The sequence below is a fragment of the Bufo bufo genome, chromosome 4 (genome assembly GCF_905171765.1).
Source record: "Bufo bufo chromosome 4, aBufBuf1.1, whole genome shotgun sequence".
NCBI classification, from domain to species: domain Eukaryota; kingdom Metazoa; phylum Chordata; class Amphibia; order Anura; family Bufonidae; genus Bufo; species Bufo bufo.
This window is the reverse complement of record NC_053392.1, coordinates 228,277,022-228,301,478: the sequence shown is the minus strand read 5'-3', so window position 1 is coordinate 228,301,478 and position 24,457 is coordinate 228,277,022. Positions and strand designations below refer to the sequence as shown.

The following is a 24,457-nucleotide window of genomic DNA, read 5'->3' as shown; positions in this document are numbered from 1 at the left end:
CCAAAAATTATGCATTCAGCGAACATAAAAGAACAAGTAAGTGGCTGAAGGTAGATTACACGGTCATTAGATATACATTTTCCAGCAGGCCAGTGTACTACAGGCCCCAAAAATTATGCATTCAGCATACATAAAAGAACAAGTAAGTATGTGGCTGGAGGTAGATTACACGGTCATTGGATATCAATTTTCCAGCAAGCCAATATACTACAGGCCCCAAAAATTATGCATTCAGTGTACATAAAAGAGAAAGTAAGTATGTGGCTGGAGGTAGATTACACGGTCATTGGATATCAATTTTACAGAAGGCCAGTGTATTACAGGCCCCAAAAATTATGCATTCAGCGAACATAAAAGAACAAGTAAGTAAGTTCCTGAAGGTAGATTACACGGTCATTAGATATACATTTTCCAGCAGGCCAGTGTACTACAGGACCCAAAAATTATGCATTCAGCATACATAAAAGAACAAGTAAGTATGTCGCTGGAGGTAGATTACACGGTCATTGGTTATCAATTTTCCAGCAAGCCAGTGTACTACAGGCCCCAAAAATTATGCATTCAGGGTACATAAAAAAACAAGTAAGTATGTGGCTGGAGGTCTATTAGATGGGCAATGGCTATCAATTTTACTGAAGGCCAGTACAAATACAGGTTAAATACAGTCAGGTCAATAAATATTGGGACATCGACACAATTCAAAAATTTTTGGCTCTATACACCACCACAATGGATTTGAAATGAAACGAACAAGATGTGCTTTAACTCCAGACTGTCAGCTTTAATTTGAGGGTATTTACATCCTAATCAGGTGAATGGTGTAGGAATTACAACAGTTTGCATATGTGCCTCTCACTTGTTAAGGAACCAAAAGTAATGGGACATAATAATAATCCTAAATCAAACTTTCACTTTTTAATACTTGGTTGCAAATCCTTTGCAGTCAATTACAGCCTGAAGTATGGAACGCATAGACATAACCAGACGCTGGGTTTGATCCCTGGTGATGCTCTGCCAGGCCTCTACTGCAACTGTCTTCAGTTCCTGCTTGTTCTTGGGGCATTTTCCCTTCAGTTTTGTTTTCAGCAAGTGAAATGCATGCTCAATCGGATTCAGGTCAGGTGATTGACTGTCAGGTCAGGTGATTGAGCAGATAATATTGCCCGAAACACTTCAGAATTCATCCTGCTGCTTTTGTAACCAGTCACATCATCAATAAATACAAGAGAACCAGTTCCATTGGCAGTCATACATGCCCACGCCATGAAACTACCAACACCATGCTTCACTGATGAGGTGGTTTGCTTAGGATCATGAGCAGTTTATTTCCTTCTCCATACTCTTCTCTTCCCATCACTCTGGTACAAGTTGATCTTGGTCTCATCTGTCCATAGGTTGTTGTTCCAGAACTGTGAAGGCTTTTTTTAGATATCGTTTAGCAAACTCTAATCTGGCCTTCCTGTATTTGAGGCTCACCAATGGTTTAGATATTGTGGTGAACCCTCTGAATTCACTCTGGTGAAGTCTTCTCTTGATTGTTGACTTTGACACACATACACCTACCTCCTGGAGAGTGTTCTTGATCTGGCCAACTGTTGTGAAGGGTGTTTTCTTCACCAGGGAAAGAATTCTTTGGTCATCCACCACAGTTGTTTTCCGTGGTCTTCCAGGTCTTTTGGTGTTGCTGAGCTCACTGGTGCATTCCTTCTTTTTAAGAATGTTCCAAACAGTTGTTTTGGCCACGCTATCTCTCTGATGTTTTTTTTTTTTTTCAGCCTAATGATGGCTTGCTTCACTGATAGTGACAGCTCTTTGGATCTCATCTTGAGAGTTGACAGCAACAGATTCCAAATGCAAATAGCACACTTGACATGAACTCTGGACCTTTTATCTGCTCATTTTAATTGGGATAATGAGGGAATAACACACACCTGGCCATGGAACAGCTGAGAAGCCAATAGTCCCATTACTTTTGGTCCCTTAACAAGTGGGAGGCATATATGCAAACTGTTGTAATTCCTACACTGTTCAACTGATTTGGATGTGAATACCCTCAAATTAAAGCTGACAGTCTGCAGTTAAAGCACATCTTGTTTGTTTCATTTCGAATCCATTGTGGTGGTGTATAGAGCCAAAAATGTTAGAATTGTTTTGATGTCCCAATATTTATAAACCTGACTGTACATATGTATAAATGAACTAAAAATATAAAATTGGAATAAAAACATGGCTAACGAAATCCCCTCTCTTGAAAAAAACCCTAATGATAATAGTTGAAACATGTGGTCGTCACAGGTGTTGAATTACTCCGAGGCCCAAAACATTAGGCATTCAACTGACAGAAAATAGACCAATATTTGTTCTGTGTGGTGGCGGATATTTGTAGGCTGGCATGAGGAAATTCAATTAAACGTGGTTGTCACAGGTGTTGAATTCCTCCGAGATCCATGCCTCATTCATTTTTAGAAATGTGAGGTAGTCCACACTGTCGTGAGCCAGGCGAGTGTGCTTATCGGTCACGATCCCCCCTGCTGCGCTGAGCATCCTTTCTGACAGGACACTGGACGAAGGGCAAGCCAACAGTTCCATGGCAAATTGTGCCAGCTCTGGCCACAGGTTAAGACTGCACACCCAGTAGACCATGGGTTCCTTGCTTCTCAGAGCGTCCACATCGGCCGTTAACCCGATGTAGTTAGACACCTGTCAGTCTAGGCGTTCCGTGAGGCTGGATCCGGAGGGCGGCTGTTGATGGGTTGGCTGCAAGAATGATCTCATATCCGAAGTGACCAACACATGTTCAAAACGCCCTCTTCTTGCATGTGCTGTTGGATTGGTACCGGCAACTGTTTCTCTGTGAGTGGCAATTCCTCTGCCAGCGCCCTCAAAAGCAGAATGCAGCATTTCTCGAAGCAAGGCCTGGAACTGCTGCATTCTGACAGTTCCCTGTGATGCTGGTAACATGTCTGCCATTTTGTGTTTGTACCAGGGGTCTAAGTACTTTGCCACCCAGTACTGGTCCTTGCCCTTTATGCTTTTTATACGGGGGTTCCTCTTCAAACACTGGAGCATAAAGACCCCTATTTGCACTAAACTGGAAGCGGTGGAGTAGCCTGGCTCCTGCTCATCGTCCAGGATAATGTTTTCCTCAGTCTCCTCCCCCAGCCACAGTCAACACCAGGGATCCCAGAAACGTTTAAGGCATGCTCTTCTTGCTCCTCCTCAGCCCCTGCACCCTCATCCTCTGACTCCTCTTCAGACTCCTGTTGACTTGTCTCAGATGGAGTAGCCCAACCTGGGAATTTATCCAGCCTTGCGACTTCCTCATCTTCCTGCTCCTGCTCCTCGACAGCTTGATCAATGACACAACGCAATGCACGCTCCAGAAAGAAGCCGTAAAATATGATGTCACTGATGGTGCCCTGGCTGCGACTGCCCAGTTTGGTGATCTCATCAAATGGCAGCAGAAGCCTGCATGTGTCGCGGATGAGCAGCTGGCACAGTGAAAAAAAAAAGCTCCTCAGAACCTGTCCTGCCGCAGAGTTCGTACAGGTAGTCGTTAACTGCATGTTTCTGCTGGAGCAGCCTATCAAGCATATACAAGGTGGAGTTCCATCGCTTCGGGCAGTCATAAATCAGACGTCTGACGGGCAGTTGGTGTCGCCGCTGAACGTTAGCAAGGCGAGCCATGGCAGGGTAAGATCTTCTAAAATGGCCAGAGATTTTCCTGGCCTGCCGCAAGATGTCCTAGACCCTGGGGAATTTGGCAACGAATCGCTGCACGACTAAGTTCAGGATGTGTGCCATGCAAGTGACGTGTGTCATTTTGCCCTGTTTTAGCGCGCTCAGCAGATTGGCACCGTTGTCGTACACCACTTTACCAACTGTCAAATTGAGCGGGGTTAGCCACTGATCAATCTGTGACCGCAAAGCTGAAAGGAGTGCAGGACCAGTGTGGCTCTTGGCTTCCAGGCACAACAGCCGCAGCACAGCATGGCAACGTCTCACCTGGCACATCAAATAGGTTCTGGGTAGCTTGGGGGGCGCAGCCGAAGAGGCGGTAGCAGTGGAAAAGGAGGAGTCAGCTGAGGAGGAGACGGAGGATGGAGTAGGAGTAGGAGAAGAAGAGGCAGGCCTGCATGCAATGCTTGATGGCCGTCAGAAGGTTCACCCAGTGGGCAGTAAAAGTTATGTACCTTCCCTGCCCATGTTTGCTACACCATGTGTCTGTGGTCAGATGTATCTTGGCACCAACACTGTGTGCCAGAGATACATTCACTTGCCGCTGAACGTGGCCATATAGCTCCGGGATGCCCTTCTGGGAGAAATATTTCCTTCCGGCTACCTTCCCTTGCGGTGTGCCAATGGCCACAAATTTTCTAAAGGCCTCCGAGTTCACCAATTTATATGGCAGTAGTTGGCAGTAGTGATGTCGCGAACATAAAATTTTCCGTTTGCGAACGGCGAACGCGAATTTTCGCAAATGTTCGCGAACGGGCGAACTGGGGCGAACCGCCATAGACTTCAATAGGCAGGCGAATTTTAAAACCCACAGGGACTCTTTCTGGCCACAATAGTGATGGAAAAGTTGTTTCAAGGGGACTAACACCTGGACTGTGGCATGCCGGAGGGGGATCCATGGCAAAACTCCCATGGAAAATTACATAGTTGACGCAGAGTCTGGTTTTAATCCATAAAGGGCATAAATCACCTAACATTCCTAAATTTTTGGAATAACGTGCTTTAAAACATCAGGTATGATGTTGTATCGATCAGGTAGTATAAGGGTTACGCCCGCTTTACAGTGACAGACCAAACTCCCCGTTTAACGCACCGCAAACAACCGCAAACAGTCCATTTGCACAACCGCAAACTCCCCATTTGCACAAGGTTGGATACCAATCTAGCCATGTCCCGTTCCTTGTCCTCACTGATGTCATTGAAGGTCTCTTCCTCCAACCAGCCACATACAACACCAAGGGTCCCCGAAAGGTGACAACAAGCCCCCTGGGACGCCTGCTGTGTTTGGTCTTCCACCTCCTCAAAGCCACCTTCCTCCTCTGACTCCTCTTCTTCAGACTCCTCTCTCTGCGTTGCCTCTCTCTGCGTTATAAGGTGTGTTAAGTAGTACTATTACTTCAAATTTGGGGCACTGCGCGTGCAATCTGATGTGCCACCAGATAGGAGTGGTGTGTTAAGTAGTTCTATTCTTATCAGTTTAATCCCTGTTACGTCCCCTATCAGGGGACGTGTATATGGCATCGATTTTAGGAACCGGGAGATGGAAAAAGATGCTTGGTCGGTCCTCCAACTTCAAATTTGGGGCACTGCGCGTGCAATCTAATGTGCCACCAGATAGGAGTGGTGTGTTAAGTAGTTCTATTCTTATCAGTTTAATCCCTGTTACGTCCCCTATCAGGGGACGTGTATATGGCATCGATTTTAGGAACCGGGATTTGGAAAAAGATACTTGGTCGGTCCTCCTACTTCAAATTTGGGGCACTGCGCGTGCAATCTAATGTGCCACCAGATATGAGGGGTGTGTTAAGTAGTTCTATTCTTATCAGTTTAATCCCTGTTACGTCCCCTATCAGGGGACGTGTATATGGCATCGATTTTAGGAATGGGGAGATGGAAAAAGATGCTTGGTCGGTCCTCCTACTTCAAATTTGGGGCACTGCGCGTGAAATCTAATGTGCCACCAGATAGGAGTGGTGTGTTAAGTAGTTCTATTCTTATCAGTTTAATCCCTGTTACGTCCCCTATCAGGGGACGTGTATGGAATAGATTTTAGACAACTGCAAAGAGTTGTCAATAGTTGACACACTCATGACATTAATTTTGTACCTCTATGCGTCAATCTTGGTGTAGTTATGACTGCGCTTGTGAGCAAGTTTGGGAGATTGCAGGCGATGGGGGTTTTACAAAGCCTATGGTCGTGCTGAGGTAGTTCAGTGACAGTTAAGTGACCCAGAAAACAATGATTCTGCAGTGTGGGCCCATTGTTGGCCTAGTAGGCTTTAATGATCACCTTAGATGATCACAAAGAAAATTAATGTTTTTTCTATGCAAAATTATCCAGCCGATCGCTTTTGGTCTGTTCACAATGAAGCAACGACCTTATCATCTGGGGTGTGCCAACATTGCTATTGCCAACACACTCATAGAGGTGGTCGCATCATTGTGATACCTGCCCTGACCGTGCTTTGCAGACCAGGTATCAGTGGTCAGATGGACCCTTGCCCCAACACTGTGTGCCAGACATGCCATTACTTCCTTTTGCACAATCGAGTACAGGTTGGGGATTGCCTTTTGTGCAAAGAAATTTCGGCCGAGTACCTTCCACTGCGGTGTCCCAATAGCTACAAATTTTTTGAAGGCCTCAGACTCCACCAGCTTGTATGGTAAAAGCTGGCGGGCTAAGAGTTCAGACAAGCCAGCTGTCAGACGCCGGGCAAGGGGGTGACTTTGTGACATTGGCTTCTTACGCTAAAACATGTCCTTGACAGACACCTGACTGTGGGCAGATGAGCAGGAACTGCTCAAGGCGAGAGACGGAGTGGCGGATGGTTGAGAGGGGGCAAGGAGGACAGCAGTGGTTGACGTTGCTGAAGATGATGGACCAGGAGGAGGATGGCGGCTTTGAGTTTGTGTGCTGCTTGTACTCATGTGTTGATCCCATAGGCGTTTGTGATGTGCGATCATGTGCCTTCGCAAAGCAGCTGTACTTAGGTGGGTGTTGGACTTCCCACGACCCTGTTTCTTTTGGCACAGGTTACAAATGGCATCGCTGTTGTCAGAGGCATCGCTGTTGTCTGGTGGTGGCAACAGCATGCGTTGATTGGCGTGCTGTCTGGCTGACCACGGGTGCCGATGCATGCTGTCTGACAGTGCCGCTAACTCCTTGCGACGACCTCCTTCTGCTTCCAACTCGTCTCCTCCTCCTCTCTGTCTCCCCATCTGAACTTTCCCCCTGTTCTTCTTCTCTTTGAGCGGGCACCCACGTGACATCCACGGACACATCGTCATCATCAACCGCTTCACTTGTATCTGACAACTCAGCAAAGGAAGCAGCAGCGGGTACAACATCATCATCATCACACCGTACGTCCATGTGTGTAATTCTGCCTGACTGAGACATATCCCTGTTATCTACATCCTCTGGCAATAATGGTTGCGCATCACTCATTTCTTCCAACTGATGTGTAAATAACTCCTCTGACAGATCAAGTGAAGCGGCTGTGGTGCTAGTGTTGGTGGTAGCGGCAGGCGGGCGACTGGTAACTTGAGAGGTGCCCGGAGCTAAGCTGGAGGAGGATGGTGCGTCAAAGTTCCAAGCGGAAGCTGTAGAAGATTGGGTGTCCTGTGTTAGCCAGTCAACTATGTCCTCAGAACTTTTCGAGTTCAGGGTACGTGGCCTCTGAACACTGGGCATTATTCTAGGGCCAAAGGGAATCACAGCACTTCGACCATGATGGCCCCTGCGGGGTGGCCTGCCTCTGCCTGTCATTTTTTTTAGATTAGTTAAGTTGTACTATGCGTGCAATCTACTGTGACACCAGATATGAGTGGCACTGTGCACTGGCAGAGTAGACGCTGTAGGCCTGACACACACGCTTGCAGACAACTAACTGCTATTCAATCTATTACAGTCAAAAAATTTTCTTTTTTTTAAATGTGCACCACTGTTACACCAGATATGAGTTGCACTGGTGTGACACTGTGCCCTTGCAGGCCCTGAAACGCACACGTGTGAAGGAAAATGACTGCTATTATATTACAGTCAAAAAAGTTTTTTTCTTTTTTTAAATGCAAGCTATTGTGACACCAGATATGAGTGGTGGCACTGGGCAAGTGGGCACGGTATACGCTGTGAGCCTGACACACACGCTGGCAGGCAGGCAACTGCAATTAGATTACACAGGGGAAAAAAAAGCAGACTGATTATTACAGTCAAAAAAGTTATATATTTTTTTTAAAATGCAAGCTATTGTGACACCAGATATGAGTGGTGGCACTGGGAAAGTGGGCACGGTATACGCTGTGAGCCTGACACACACGCTGGCAGGCAACTGCAATTAGATTACACAGGGAAAAAAAAAGCAGACTGATTATTACAGTCAAAAAAGTTTTTGTTTTTTCTTTAAATGCAAGCTATTGTGACACCAGATATGAGTGGTGGCACTGGGCAAGTGGGCACAGTATACGCTGTAAGCCTGACACACACGCTGGCAGGCAGGCAACTGCAATTAGATTACACAGGGGGAAAAAAAGCAGACTGATTATTACAGTCAAAAAATATATATATTTTTTTTAAATGCAAGCTATTGTGACACCAGATATGAGTGGTGGCACTAGGCAAGTGGGCACGGTACACACTGTGAGCCTGACACACACGCTGGCAGGCAGGCAGGCAACTGCATTTAGATTACACAGGGGGAAAAAAAAGCAGACTGATTATTACAGTCAAAAAATTATTATTATTTTTTTAAATGCAAGCTATTGTGACACCAGATATGAGTGGTGGCACTGGGCAAGTGGGCACAGTATACGCTGTGAGCCTGACACACACGCTGGCAGGCAGGCAACTGCAATTAGATTACACAGGAAAAAAAATAAAATAAAGCAGACTGATGTCCTAGCCCTAAAAAGGGCTTTTTGGGGTGCTGTCCTTACAGCAGAGATCAGATGAGTCCTTCAGGACTGTAGTGGACACTGAATACACTTGCCTAGCTATCGATTTCCCTATTAAATCAGCAGCAGCTACACTGTCCCTCCTCTCACTAAGAATGCAGCTTCCGAATGAATCTAAAATGGATGCTGTCCAGGAGGTGGGAGGGTCTGGGAGGGAGAGTCTTCTGCTGATTGGCTGGAATGTGTCTGCTGACTGTGAGGTACAGGGTCAAAGTTTACTCAACGATGATGTATAGGGGGCAGACCGAACATCGCATATGTTCGCCCGCCGCGGCGAACGCGAACAAGCTATGTTCTCCGGGAACTATTTGCCGGCGAACTATTCAGGATATCTCTAGTTGGCAGGCTAGCAGTTCCGGCAGGCCGGCAGTCAGCCGTTGGGCAAGAGTGTTATCCGGCGTCATCATCTTTTTTTTGCTTGAACATTTGGGCCACGGAAGCCTGCCTTGTGCAAGATAAACGCTACAACGGCAAGGTGAAAGGTGGAGTGGAGAACAAATAGGAGGTGAGAGGAGAAGGGGAAGGAGAAGAGGCAGGATGTGGAGCACCAGGAGTGTGTCTTTGTGGGTTCTGACGGTGTTGCTCCCACTGGGCTCGGTGATGGGAGGCCAGGTGCCTTCCTAAGGCGGTCGTCCCTAGGTGAGTGTTGGGCTTACCGCGACTTATGCGTTGACAGCACAGGCTGCAGATGGCAACACTATTGTCAGCAGCGGACACGTTAAAAAAAGCCCACACTGCGGAGCCATGTGCCGGCTTCCTGGCAGTGGCAGATGGGACCGTGCATGGTGAATGGCTTGTTCCAAATACATTAGCAGTCTGCTTTTTGCCTCCTGTGCACTGTAAGTTCTGCCTGCTTCTCCTCCTTCTCCTCCCTATCTGCTGCTCCGTCTCTCCCTCTGAACTCCCCTCCTCTTCCTCTCTTGTAGGCACCCAGGTGATGTCCATAGACACATCATCATCATTGTCCCCTTCTCCACCACTGACATTAGAGGTCTCAGAGTAGGCAGCAACAGCAGGGACCACCCTCCTTCTGCTGATCTGGGTACTGTCTTTGGGCTGCTGGGTGGCGACCCATGATACCTCCTCTCCTGATCTGATGCCAAGAATGGCTGCGAATTGGTAAGGTCTTGTAATGGATGTGAAAATAATTCCTTTGACTCGAGCGGAGGGGATATGGTTGTGGTGTCTTTGGGAGTGCACACAGCAGAGAGTGAAGAGGGTGCAGATAGAGAGGATGAGGAGGATGCAGAATCGGAAGGCTGAGTGAGCCACTCAACCAAGTCTGGTGCGTTCTTTGACGTAATCGCACGCACCTTCTGCAAATTCCCACTTAGGCTCCGCCCTGGTTCACCTTTCCGACCCCTACCACTCCTGTGGAATGGCCTGCCTCTTCCTCTGCCTGGGTCGTGGTTGAAAGAACTGTTTGGTGTAGATATCCTAACCCCTTTATTTGCGGTTGAGCGCACACACTGCACCCATTCGCCCATTACCTCCGGTCACACCGCCAAGACCTGTGCTCATGAAAATACTTCATTACAGAGACCGGGAAATTATCCTTAGGAAAGCCAGAGAGATGCCAGAATTTTCAATCAATGTAAATTCCTTAGAGGTGCAGAAAAGAAGAGCCAGATTTCTTGACATGAAGAGAAGGCTGAGAGCTATTAAAGTCACCTATTCTATGATATTTCCAGCAAAACTAAGAGTGGCTGCATTGAGGACCACCTGTTTCTTTGAAGACTCAAAAGAAGCAATGAAATGGCTGGACAGACATGAAAGACAACTAAGGGAAGAAAGGCGCCAAGACAATTACGGTAATAGCTGGTCTGCATGGTCAAGTGCAAGTATTCTAATTGCATGCAAGACAGGGGGATGCGTGTGAGCGTGCCTGTGCCTTATTAGAAAATGTTTAAGATATATGTCATGATAGGCTATATACAGTTGTGTTCAAAATAATAGCAGTCAGACACCACTAACCTGATTAATCACTGTGTTTGGTAGAAATGATATTTCTACATAGCAAATAATTTACTAGCAGGTGTAGTAGAGTAATAGAAATCGAACAGACCCATGACATGCATGCTGTTGATTCTGTGTAATTGAATCACTAATTGAAAGGGACATGTTCAAAATAATAGCAGTGTGGAGTTCAATGAGTGAAGGCATTCATTCTTTGAAAAACAGTTGGCAATTATTGCCCTTATTTAAGGAAGGAAGGAAGGAAGGCAGCAAATGTTGTACATGCTGGTTACAGTGCATTTCTCTCTAAAATTCTGAGGAAAATAGTTTGTTCTAAACATTGTTCAGAAGAACAGCATACCTTGATTAAAAAGTTGATTAGCGAAGGGAAAACATATAAAGAAGTGCAGAAAAAGATAGGCTGCTCAGTTAAATGATCGCAAATGCTTTAAAATGGCAACCAAAACCTCAAAGACGTGGAAGAAAGTGAAAAACTACCATTCAAATGGATAGAAGAATAACCAAAATTGCCAACAATCAGCTCCAGGAAGATCAAAGAAGGTCTAAAGTTACCTGTGAGTACAATTAGAAGACGCCTATGTAAAGCCAAGCTATCTGAAATGAGCCCCTGCAAAGTTCTACTGTTTAAAAAAGTAAATGTGCTGAAGAGGTTAAAATTTGCCAAAGAGCACATTGACTGGCCTAAAGAGACATTTTGTGAACTGATGAAAGTAAGATTGTTCTTTTTGGGTCTAGTGGCCGGAGACAGTTTGTCAGATGACCCCCAAACACTGAATTCAAGCCACAGTACACTGTGAAGACAGTGAAGCATGGTGCACCAAGCATCATGATATGGGGATGTTTCTCATACTACGGTGTTGGGCCTATTTATCGCATACCAGGGATCATGGATCAGTTTGAATACATCTGAATACTTGAAGAGGTCATGCTGCCTTATGCTGAAGAGGAAATGCCTTTGAACAGGGTGTTCCAACAAGACAACGACCCCAAACACACCAGTAAACGTGCAACATCTTGGTTCCAGACCAACAAGATTGACGTTATGGAGTGGTCAGCCCAATGCCCGGATCGTAATCCAATATGTGGGGTGACATAAAAAATGCAGTTTCTGAGGCAAAACCAAGAAATTGAGAAGAACTGTGGAATGTACTGTAGTCCAATCATCCTGGGCTGGAATACCTGTTCACAGGTGCCAGAAGTTGGTTGACTCCATGCAACACAGATGTACAGCAGTTCTCAGAAACAGTGGTTATACAGCTAAGTATTAGTTAAGTGATTCAAAGGGAAGAAAAATCAAACATTTCTCAGTTTATATAGTGAATGTTTGAGTTTGTAAAGAAGAATACAAAACTGCTATTTTTTTGAACAGTCTAATATTTACTTTTCTTCAATTTTTTTTAAAGGAACAACACAAATTTGATATATTTTTCTTTATGTTTTGATTTAGAATAAAATGTATAGTGTTTCCAATGCATTTGTGTGTATGGAAATAAAAGCTATTAGAAGGATTTTGAGCTTTATTCACTTTTTTAAACACACTGCTATTACCAACCTATGTACCTTCCCTACGCAAAGTCAGAGGTGAATTATGTAATACACTAGAACAGATACTAGAAATTATGCATTTATTTTACGCTTCTCTGTATGGTTCCAAAATCTGTGCTTCAGAAGCAGAGATAGGGATATGACCAATAATAAGGCCCCTGGAGGAGATGGACTGCCCGTAGAAATTTATAAAACTTTTGCTTTCATACTTTTGCCACAATTATTAGAAGTGTATAAGGAGGCTAATAAGTTGGGCAGATTGCCCACTTCCATGAATGAAGCGATCATAGTGGTGATTCCGAAGCCGGGCAAGGATGTCCTGGAGGCGGAGTCCTACAGGCCCATCTTTTTGCTGCAAGTGGACATAAAGATATTGGCGAAAGTACTAGCGAACCGCTTAAATTCAGTGATAGCATCTCTGATCCATACTGACGAAGCAAGATTCATGCCCAACATGTCAACGGCAGTAAACATTAGGAGATTGTATTTGAACATTTAGGTGGGTCAGATTCACACCTTGAATGCAGCGGTCTCATCTCTTGACGCGGCCAAAGCATTCGACAGTGGAGAATGGGGATATTTATGGAAGGTTCTTAAAGTATTAGGGTTTGGGCCAGAGTTTATCAAGTGGATACAAATATAGTACGCCAGTCCCACGGCAAAAATAAGGGTGAATGGGAGACTTTCAGAATCTTTTACATTGCATAGAGGGACTAGGCAGGGATGCCCTCTATCGCCCTTATTGTTCGCCATGGCAATAGAACCTCTGGCAAAAGCACTTAGGAAGGCGACTGGGGTGAAGGGATTTCAATATGGATCTTTGACTGAAAAACTGGCTTTATATGCAGATGATCTGTTACTCTTCTTGGACGAATGGGGCTCCTCTCTTCCCGAAGCTATGTCCATAATTAATGGTTTTGGCAGACTGTCAGGCTTAGTCATAAACTAGACGAAGTCAGTTCTATTGCCATTATCGGAAAATGTAATAGATGATATTGTTCCTGCAGCAGGCTTACAAATAGTGTCCTCCTTCAAATATCTTGGCATTAATATATCGTCTAAAAACCAAGAATTTGGAAACCTGAATTTGTCACCTACACTTGATAAGTTTAGACGGAAGATTCAGGCATGGACGCATCTGCCACTTACAATGATAGGATGCATTAACTTAATTAAAATGATCCTCATGCCTCAACTTCTATATATGTTACATAATGCCCCAAATAGGATACCGAAACAATTTTTTAGCACTGTCAACGCGATCTTTAGAGACCTTATCTGGAGGAGAGGAGTCCCACGTATAAAGCTATCCACACTTTGCAGACCAAAAACACAAGGGGGTCTTAAGGTCCCAAATCCATGGATCTACTATTTGGCGGCTCAACTGCAGCATATTCGAGGATGGGGAGACGAGAATAAGATGAATACAGCTGGGAGAATTGTGAGACTTCTCCTTAAAGGCAAATGTCTGATGTCAGCCTTAGAAGATGGAACCTTTTATAAAATAGGAGGTACTTACCAATTAAGCACAATCCATGAGGTGTGGTGGAAATCCGGGAAGGTGGCGGATGTTCATGGGTTTACTAGGTTTACACTGATTTGGCCCAACCACATGTATGGGGAACTGAATAAAGTAGCTAATGCGCAAGTGTGGGAAAAATATGGTCTTAATCGTATTCACCAAGTGCTCGATAATGGGGCACTCAAAGAATTTGGTCAATTGCAACAAGAATTTAAATTACCTAGAACCCTCTTTTATGTCTACTTGCAGATAAAACATGCCATGAGCTTCCAGGAGCAACACGGTAAAATAACACCTGCCGTGAAACATCCTGTTATAGATCTCATCGATTTACATGGAGCCACTGGTGGAGTAATTTCACTTCACTACTGGAGTCTTATGGAGTCAAAATGGAAGAGATGTCCATTGGCTCTATATGACAAATGGCGTCAAGATATCACAGAACTGACAGAGGAACAATGGGAAACAGTCTTAGAAAAATTCCTGGAAACAGCAGTAAGTGAGGCCCATAGAGTATCTCAGCTGTACTTACTCCACAGAGTGTACAGGACCCCTAAAGTGTTGAAAAAAATGAAGTATAGGGCAGATGATCAATGTCCAAGATGTGGGATGCCTAACGCAGATGTAATCCATCCCAAGTGGAATTGTCCACGATTAAGACTGTACTGGTTGGATGTTGTTGAGATCATAAATAAGGTATTCTGTGTTAAGCTAGGTATGACAGCACTAATATGCATATTAGGATATGTTAAAGCATTACCTATACTGGCAGAGAAAAAGGTAGTGTGGTAAGTGTACAGTGCTGGAAGGTGTGTTGTCCCACTCGGGTACCTCAGATGGGTGAGACAGATAAAATCCAGAGAGTGGCAGTAGTCTCAGCAAAGCATAGTTTGCTGAGACAGTTTTATAAACATTTTCTGGTGCGATTTTACTTGGACTGGCAGTTAGGCTTGGTAGAGGGAGCTGCCAGTCCACACCCTTCCGGCACGGGTATTCCCTTTCACCTGAGGTGATCGCAAGTGAGGCCTGCTCTAATCAGGCACCTCCCGGTGTGTTATCCGAGTCCAGAGACCTGCAGAGGTTTGGAGTGGTCTCAGCCGGGGAGGCTGAGGGGCCACGAGGCTAGGTGATAGCATGGACTTTGGGGGACGCAGTGACGCCTGGGAAAATAGGGTCACTAGGTCACAGTCGGTAGGACTGCTAGACCCCTACCCCCAAAGCTACTGGACTTGATACTACCTGAGAGGCTGGAAAAGCTGCATGTTGGTTAACAAGGTGTGAACGGCGCTTTAGCTGAGGTAGGGAAATTATTTATGTTTAGTGAGAGCCTAGACCGGCAGGTGTTTATTTGTATTGTTTTGTGTGTGCTGGTGTTAAAATAAATACACTGTTTGGACACGAGAATCTGTTGTCTGGCAAGGTATCTGTGAGAATGACCCTGGAAAAGAGCTAATCCCCCACAGTAGCCAATATGCGTATACTATACAATGCTAGAAAGCTAATTGTATTTTATTGGATTGCCCCTAGTCCTCCTAAAGCAACAGAACTAATAGAAAAAGTTCATACTTTGGTGAGATTGGAAGGATTTGTGTATCAGAAAAGGGCAATACTAAAAAGTTTGATAAAATATGGAATGCATGGATACAACACTATAATGTTATATTATAATCTTTGTATCTGTGTAACGGGATAGGTGAACTCAGGGAACAGCATGCGCAAACAGCATACCGGGTTAAAGTCGGATAGTATACTCCGCATGTATAAAAGAAAGATGTTAAAAGTACAGCGCCAATTGAATTCTGTCTGTCGCACTTTATTATAACTAAGCTAAGGTTATGTTTGTATTAGCTGTGTTACTATACTACACATGGGAATGGATGATGTGTATGATTGAACAGGATTCTGAGGATCTACGGAAGAAAAAGTAAAAGACTCACACGGACACACGTGAAAGAAAGTATATAATTGGTATTTGGGGGGGGGGGGGGGCAACTGGAATATCACACCAGTAGAAATTGTTTGTTCCAATGGTGTTTGTCACTATCTGTTGCTGAGAATGCCCACAAAATTTTATCACCGGGTTGTTAGAAACACATTATGCTGAGATCAGCCCAAGCGAATCAAAGTCTAAACACTCCACTAAAAATTTAACTAAACACCTCCATATAGAAACATAGAAAGTCTTTATTAAATATACATTAAACAGTACTTGTAACATGTATACAATCAGCAGTAAGGAAGGGGGAAACCTTCAGTGAGGAACAAAAAATGCCCTAGAGGGGGCTGAGGGGTCGTCACACAGGGGCGCACAGAATTACAATTTTCTGTAATTCTGTGCGCCCCTGTGTGCCAACCCCTCAGCCCCCTCTACGGCTTTTTTTGTTCCTCACTGAAGGTTTCCCCCTTCCTTACTGCTGATTTTATACATGTTACAAGTACTGTTTAATGTATATTTAATAAAGACTTTCTATGTTTCTATATGGAGGTGTTTAGTTAAATTTTCTGTGGAGTATCTGTAGCTGAGGTAATGCAGAAAAACTGCAAACAAATGCTGCACTACCCAAATGCACTATATATAAAGTATATAATTGGTATATCACACCCCTGCTTCAATCACTTTTTTGGGGGGGCAACTGGTAAATCACACCAGTAGAAATTATTTGTTCTAATAGCGTTTGTCACTCTCTGTAGCTGAGGTAACGCAGCAAAAACCGCAAACAAATGCTGCACTACCCAACTGCACTATATAGAAAGTATATTACTAGTATATCACACCCATGCTTCAATCAGTTTTTTTGGGGGGCAACTGGTATTTAGCAATAGCATTTGTCACTCTGTGAGCTGAGGTAACGCAGCAAAACCGCAAACAAATGCTGCACTACTCAAATGCACTATTTAGAAAGTATATTATTGGTATATAACACCCCTGCTTCAATCAGTTTTTTTGGGGGGCAACTGGTATATCACACCAGTAGAAATTATTTGTTCCAATAGCGTTTGGCACTCTGTGTAGCTGCAGTATCGCAGCAGAACCGCACACAACTGCTGCACAATACAAATGCACTATAATATACTTTCTATGTTAGAAAGTATATTATAAGTATATTACACCCCTCAGTGAGTCACACCTATCGATAGCACACCTATACCTGTCCTTAGCTAGCGTTTGGTGTCTCTCACAGCCTGTCCCTGCTCCACACAGCAACCTCTCCCTACACTGGCAAAAGATTGAAGGCAAAATGGCGGCCAGATCAGGTTTATTTATAAGGTAGGGGGTATGTCCATGTGCTGAAACGTCTCAATTGGCTGTACTGTACCATATGATGGATGTGTGGGTCAAAGTGTGGGTCAAAGTTCTTCACAATGTAAAAGAATATGGCGTCGGCAGATATCGCCATATGTTTGCCCATTCGGCGAACCACGAACGAGCAAAGTTCACCACGAAATAACCGCTGGATGAACGGCAAGGCCATCTCTTCTGGAAACATGGCGCCTAGATCTCACGGCCATATGAGCCCTGTAGGGGCTAAACTGGAGGAGGAGGACATTGGAGCGCAAGCAGTGTGTAGCGAAATGGGTGGTTTTGCTACACAGATGACAGGAGAGGGGAGCAGGAGCAGCCAGAGGAGCTACATGGCGATGAGGTAGAGGAGGCAGAGGACCCAGACACACCGTGGCAGTATGCAGTGAAGATGGAGGCAGGGAGTCCCTCCGAGGGATTACTTTTGGCTCTCCACCTTGTTGGACCCTTGCTACCGGTCCAAAATGGGGGCCTTTTTTTTATACCCGCTGAGAGGGAGGACAAACTGAACTACTAGAGAGACATCCTATGTAGTCAGTTGGCCGCCGCCTATCTGCGCCATCGTCCATCCTTTCACAAGTCTGACCGGGGGGCCCTCTGTGCTCACGTTCCACTGCCATGGCTGCTGGTGAGGGGTGGGGTGGCAGGAGCAGTACCAGATCCATCAGAAGCAGCCTGAGTCTAGAGTCACTGATGAGCAGCTTTCTTTACCTGCAGAGTGAAGAAACTACTCACCAGCACCTAGATCTGGAGCACACTCTTTCATTGGGCCACTCTGCGGCCTCCTGATGCTGCCACCACCTCCACACTCTGTCAATGAGCCACTCTGCGGTCTCCTCATGCTGCCTCTACCTCCAGACTCTGTCACTGGGCCACTTTGCGGTCTCCTCAGGCTGCCGCCAAATCCAGACTTTCTCATTCTGCCACTCTGGTCTCCTCATGCTGCTGCCACCTCCAGACTTTGTCATTGTGCTGCTCTGTGGTCTCCTCATGCTGCTGACACCTCCACACTGTAATTATGCCACTCTGTGGCCTCCTCATGCTGTTTCCACCTCACCACTATGACATAGGGACACTCTGTGGACTTCTTATGCTGTTTCCACCCTCCCCACTTCATGACTGGGCCACTATTTTGCCTTTTGGCCTGGCTGACATAATCATTTATTTGACCCTTCTTCTGATCTGTTAGAAGGAAGGAAAAATCAGACACTTAATGGATCATGTCTGTGTAGCAGCTGTAAGGCCTGTATTGCCCCATCAGAATTGTGATTTGGTAGCCAAAAGCAGGAGTGGGTACAAAACACAGAAGACATGCAACTATTCCGTTCACGTGTCATCTCTGTTTTGGATCCACTCCTGTTTTTTTGGGCATTAGCAATAGTGATAGATTACTGACCAAATGCTGACCGATTAAAGGCGGATGCTCCACAGACAGGATCCATTTTTTGGGGGTTATTGTTCTGACAGATCAGAGGAAGGGCTAAATATTCAGTGACGTCAACACAAACTTACTGCTGAAACCCTCTCCACTCTGTCGGGGGGCTCTACTTGTATAAGCATTAAATAGAACAGGGTCTGTAGACATATATGTGGAATCAGCTGTTGACGGTATAAAATGAGTGCGCTTCTTCTTAGCGCTAACATTGATATGTCAGTCTGAGTTCATACTTGAGTTATGTGGTCAGTTTTGACCCCGTGACTGCCCAAATAAGTGAAGTGTGCAGTGATTCTAAGTGCAACGCCTGTCATCTGCATGTCATATGGACTCACAGTATTATTTCACAACCAAAGCAGACTCCCTATGCATGTTACTGCAAGGCACAGTGTTCAACACCACTATAAAGGCTATCAAAGTTTTTGAAAAATTCACTCATCTCTAGTTACGATATCTGTTTACGTGTTCCATTGTATGTCGTGTGGGCTGGTTGTGGGTACATGTGGGTGTGTATCTAGGGCCATGTGTCAGTGTGGTGTGTCAGTGCACATTCTCCTGTCTCGTCCGTACTGGCCATAGATACTTCGGGTGTGAACAGGTCCATTGTGTTTGTATCTCCTTTCTGTTTTAGCAAGGCAGGGGTTAATTACCCTTTCTTGCTGTGTGCTCTGTGTTTAACTGCTCTGACTGTTTATGGGATCACACAAACTCTGCCTGTCCAAATCGCTCGGTGCTCCGGACTTGATTCCTATCGGTCAGCCATCATGTGAACAGAGACTACTGCAAGAGGTTGCGGCCATATTGGGGGGTGGACATAGATAACATCGTTAGATGTAGTCCAAGACAAATTGAAGCTATAGCATAATGTTCTAACCTTTCAAAAATACATGTATAATGTTGTCTATAATATGTAACTTACCCAACCTGTTCCTTCAAACATCTTCAAGTCCAATGGATCTCCCTGTAACCTTCCATCCAAAGTGATAAGTGAGTGACAACTTGTCATTGCTTGTAGTATTGGGCACCAATACATATTATTAGAGGAAGCAAAAAACATCATATCCTGAAAACTAAAAATATGTTAGTGAGCATGACATTATTTCACTACATTAATTAAAATCTTATATCAAAACCTCAATTACCAATTTTCCACAATAAAACTTAGTAGGTGGCTAAAAGAATAACTTTTTGTCTGTGTCACAATAAAAATATGAGCTAAGATCAGCAGATTTTAGGAGTAGAATGAGGTATAGATAGATAAGGGAGTCAACTAGGGCTCCATTAAGAATTTAAGGCCACAGATTATGCAAAAAAAAAAAACAACAGTAATGTTATGCCACTAAATATTTGATCATTGAAGGCTTTGGACACTAGTTGAGCCTGTTTTGCTCCTGGGAAGCATATTGCACACTTTAGTTGCCTTACTGACTGAACTTACCAGCTTTTATCACAAGGAAGGACACCATACAAATCCAAGATGTCTTCTGTCAATGTACCAGTCTGTGTAGAGATACAAACAGTCATAACACCGACACATTTTAGCAAGCCAAAATACCCCAAACTCAAGTGGTTCTACTGAATAAGCTTCAGATCACAAAATAATTCTATGGTGACTGTGGCCCAATTTAGTACACATAGGCCCCTTTCACACAATCGAGTATTCCGCACGGGTGCAATGCATAATGCAAACACATTGCGCCCGCACGGAATCCGGACCCAATAATTTTAATGGGTCTGTGTACATGAGTGTTGGTTTTCACTCATCACTTGTGTGTTGCGTGAAAATAGCAGCATGTTCTATATTCTGCAAGTTTCACGCAACGCTGGCCCCATAGAAGTGAATGGGGCTGCGTGAAAAGCTTGAATGGGTCCGCAAATCTGGAGATGCGGAATGGTGCAGAACGGAAGCATGGAACGTAACCCTTCAGAAGCCCTACAGAGTTCTTCCGTGGGGTTTTGTTGCGTACTTCTGTTCCACAAAAAGATAGAACATGTCCTTAAATTGAATGGGTCCGCAATCCGCTGCGGCTTCCCCATGGTTGGTGTTCGTGCATTGCGGCCCAACGTTCGTGTGCAAGAGGCCTAATGCATAATGAGGTGCATGACAAATTAAGTGCATCCTCTGGTAGTCCATGCACCAGAATGAAATCAATGGCAGCTCAGGGCTGCTGTAGAGTTCTGTCTTCATTTGCTCCAGAAAATTGGCGCAAAGAAGATTAATGTGTATAGCTCGTTGATGGAAGATCTGGCATGGAAAAGTGGACTGTGCCTACAGAGAATATGCAAGAAAATACAGAAATAAATGAAAAATGCAAATGGTTTTCAGTAACAACGTGTTATTCTCCATGCATGCCTTACTTTTCTGCATTTAAACTAATTTTATGTATTATGCCATGACTAAGGGCTCCTCTACCCGAAACCGGTCGGTACGATGTTTTTAATCTGTTTATGTCCTGAGATGAAGTAAAGACATTTATGCCTATCCTGCGAGTACTGAGCAGACTACACTTCAGACAACATTCCCTTTAATTGTTTTGCTGCTGCTGCTTGACCTTGAGTATTGCTGCTTGGCTTCCTTGTAGCCAGAATACCCAATCCCTTCTCTTGTTCTGTTGTTCCTAGTTTTTAGTCCAACTAATATACAGTACAGACCAAAAGTTTGGACACACCTTCTCATTCAAAGAGTTTTGTTTATTTTCATGACTATGAAAATTGTAGATTCACACTGAAGGCATCAAAACTATGAATTAACACATGTGGAATTATATACATAACAAACAAGTGTGAAACAACTGAAAATATGTCATATTCTAGGTTCTTCAAAGTAGCCACCTTTTGCTTTGATTACTGCTTTGCACACTCTTGGCATTCTCTTGATGAGCTTCAAGAGGTAGTCCCCTGAAATGGTTTTCACTTCACAGGTGTGCCCTGTCAGGTTTAATAAGTGGGATTTCTTGCCTTATAAATGGGGTTGGGACCATCAGTTGCGTTGAGGAGAAGTCAGGTGGATACACAGCTGATAGTCCTACTGAATAGACTGTTAGAATTTGTATTATGGCAAGAAAAAAACAGCTAAGTAAAGAAAAACGAGTGGCCATCATTACTTTAAGAAATGAAGGTCAGTCAGTCAGCCGAAAAATTGGGAAAACTTTGAAAGTAAGGGCTATTTGACCATGAAGGAGAGTGATGGGGTGCTGCGCTAGATGACCTGGCCTCCACAGTCACCGGACCTGAACCCAATTGAGATAGTTTGGGGTGAGCTGGACCGCAGAGTGAAGGCAAAAGGGCCAACAAGTGCTAAGCATCTCTGGGAACTCCTTCAAGACTGTTGGAAGACCATTTCAGGGGACTACCTCTTAAAGCTCATCAAGAGAATGCCAAGAGTGTGCAAAGCAGTAATCAAAGCAAAAGGTGGCTACTTTGAAGAACCTAGAATATGACATATTTTCAGTTGTTTCACACTTGTTTGTTATGTATATAATTCCACATGTGTTAATTCATAGTTTTGATGCCTTCATAGTCATGAAAATAAAGAAAACTCTTTGAATGAGAAGGTGTGTCCAAACTTTTGGTCTGTACTGTACATGCAATAAAATAATTACTGTAACCGGGGTGCTATATTTTATCTTTATCAACATAAAAAAAATAAAAAATCATCAGAATTATCCTTGTCGATGCTGCCAGTTTATCTAAGTCTGCAATATTTTACAATCAAACTGTTTTAGGGTACTTTTCACACTTGCGTTTTTCTTTTCCGGCATTGAGTTCCGTCCTAGGGGCTCTATACCAGAAAAGAACTGATCAGGTATATCCCCATGCATTCTGAATGGAGAGCATTCCGTTTAGGATGTCTTCAGTTCCGTCATTTTTCATCAAGACTTGCCTGAATACCGGATCCAGCATTTTTTCCCATAGGAATGTATTAGTGCTGGATCCGGCATTCAAAATACCAGAATGCCGGATCTTTCCTTCCGGCCTGCGCATGCGCAGACATAAAAAAAATAAATGCCGGATCCGTTTTGCCGGATCACATCGGAAAGACGGATCCGGCATTTCAATGCATTTTTTTGGACTGATCAGGCATTTTTAAGACTGATCCGGATCCTGATCAGTCTTACTAATGCCATCAGTTGGCATACGCTTTGCCATTTGGCGACGGAACTCTGCCGCAAGTGTGAAAGTAGCCTTAAGCATCCTACATGGTTCTGTGTCATTAGTAAACACAGACCCTCTCATTCCCTTCAACAAAGTCATTCATAAAGAGATTAAAGAGAACTGGGCCTAAGGGCTCATGCACACAAACGTATTTTATTTCCGCTTCCGTTCCGTTTTTTTGCGGACCGTATGCGGAACCATTCACTTCAATGGAGCCCTTTTCTTCCATTTCATGGCTCCGCAAAACAAAATAAACACATCCTATTCTTGTGAAAATCAGGATGTGGCCCCGTTGAAGTCTATCCTCACTATTTTTCTTCAATATCTCCTGTTTTGTAATGTTATAGATGTGCTCAGTTTTGCACAGAAGAATTATACAAGTAACATTAAAAAGCCTATAAAATAATTTGTCTACAGTAATAAAAAAAAAATACAAATTGCAGAACTAACCTTATCAAAACATACAAGATTTAGCTGCCCAGCTAAATTGATCCTTTGAGGACTGATACAGAAGATTCCCAGTTTTTTCAGCCTTGTTTGACCATATAGAAGACAAAGTGTAAGAGATGCTGGAAGTGCTGCGTTCACTGCAACTGTCAGCATTAGAAATGACATTAATACAATGTCATGGACACTGGCCTATGAAAACAAAATAAAGGAAAAGTAAGCAAATCTATAGATGACTTTAAAGAGCGTCTGTCAGACATATTAACCCTATTAAAATGACATTCACACAACTTTATGTATTATGGTTCTGCAAAAAGGGTATCCACAAAACAAGGATGATGTTTGTGTTGCATTAATTTTTTTATTTTTTTTGCAAAACCATTGACTTCAATGAGTTTGGGGTCCGTATTTGCGGCCAAGAATAGGACACATTCTATAATTTGCGGAACAGACATACAGATGCGAAAATCACATGGAAGACATTTGGCAAATTCGGATTAAACACGAAAGTCACAAGGACTTCAACCACATTTTGTGGATCCGAGTTTTGCTGACTGCAAAAGACATACGGTCGTGAGAATGTCACTGTGGCGAAACCAACCTCGCCACTGGGTTTTGGAGGGGCCTGGCTACAAGCCTCTTGCCTCAGGATTATGAGCCCTCTCATCAGCCCATGCAAAACTTAAACCCCATGGCGATTTGACTGTGTTTGTGGCATCTGAGCGCTCAGATCCAAGCCATATGGGGACATGTGGGGTTTTGAGATGTGTGACAGAACCATCTGTCTGTGTAATTATATTGTATGTTATGTGAGGGTACCCAGTTAGCTCATTTTATTGCATTCATGTTGTCTGAGTGCCATTCACCTAATAATATGCACTCAGACTTGAGCTGTCTGGGAATGTGTTAAATGTCTATGTGTATTGTAAAGGGTAAGACATGGTATGTTTGAGTAAGTGATGTCTGTTCCATTGTCCCCACGTGTGTATTGGCCATTCCCCTTTGTCCTGAGAGATAATTGAATTGCTCCTCGGGTGTCTCCAGGTCAGAGGATATTGTGTATTCGTCTGCCTGTGATGATTGCATCAACCCAGTGTGAGGTAATTCTATCACGGACAGAGGGGAGGGTTTTGTGTGGGAGTGTCTGAGTGTATTGTACGTGGTTATTAGCTGTTTTTACAAAACCCTGGGGTGGTAACTTTGTTGGAAGATGTGTATAAAATGCTTGTGTGTTAAAATAAAGAGAGTTCCTGTTTTGCCCTTTATCATGTTGAGGCTGATGTTTGGGTAACTGATCGACGCTGGGGATTGCTATACGCTGGGAGATTTGCTATACTCCCCTGGCTATAACTACTAGCTCTTTTAAGAGCTGTTCCTGCTCTCT

At 44.1% G+C, this 24,457-nt stretch overlaps 1 protein-coding gene across 1 annotated transcript in view; it reads right to left on the bottom strand.

Annotated features, from left to right (window-relative positions):
- The window catches only part of LOC120999125 (probable cation-transporting ATPase 13A5), a 286,280-nt gene that overhangs the window by 122,929 nt on the left and 138,894 nt on the right, over positions 1–24,457 (bottom strand). Inside the window, exons 12-14 of the mRNA XM_040429998.1 lie at positions 23,077–23,265; positions 19,910–19,971; positions 19,391–19,541 (exon numbers count right to left, since the gene is read on the bottom strand). Coding sequence (XP_040285932.1) covers positions 19,391–19,541; positions 19,910–19,971; positions 23,077–23,265 — 402 coding nt within the window. The remainder of the gene's footprint in view (positions 1–19,390; positions 19,542–19,909; positions 19,972–23,076; positions 23,266–24,457) is intronic.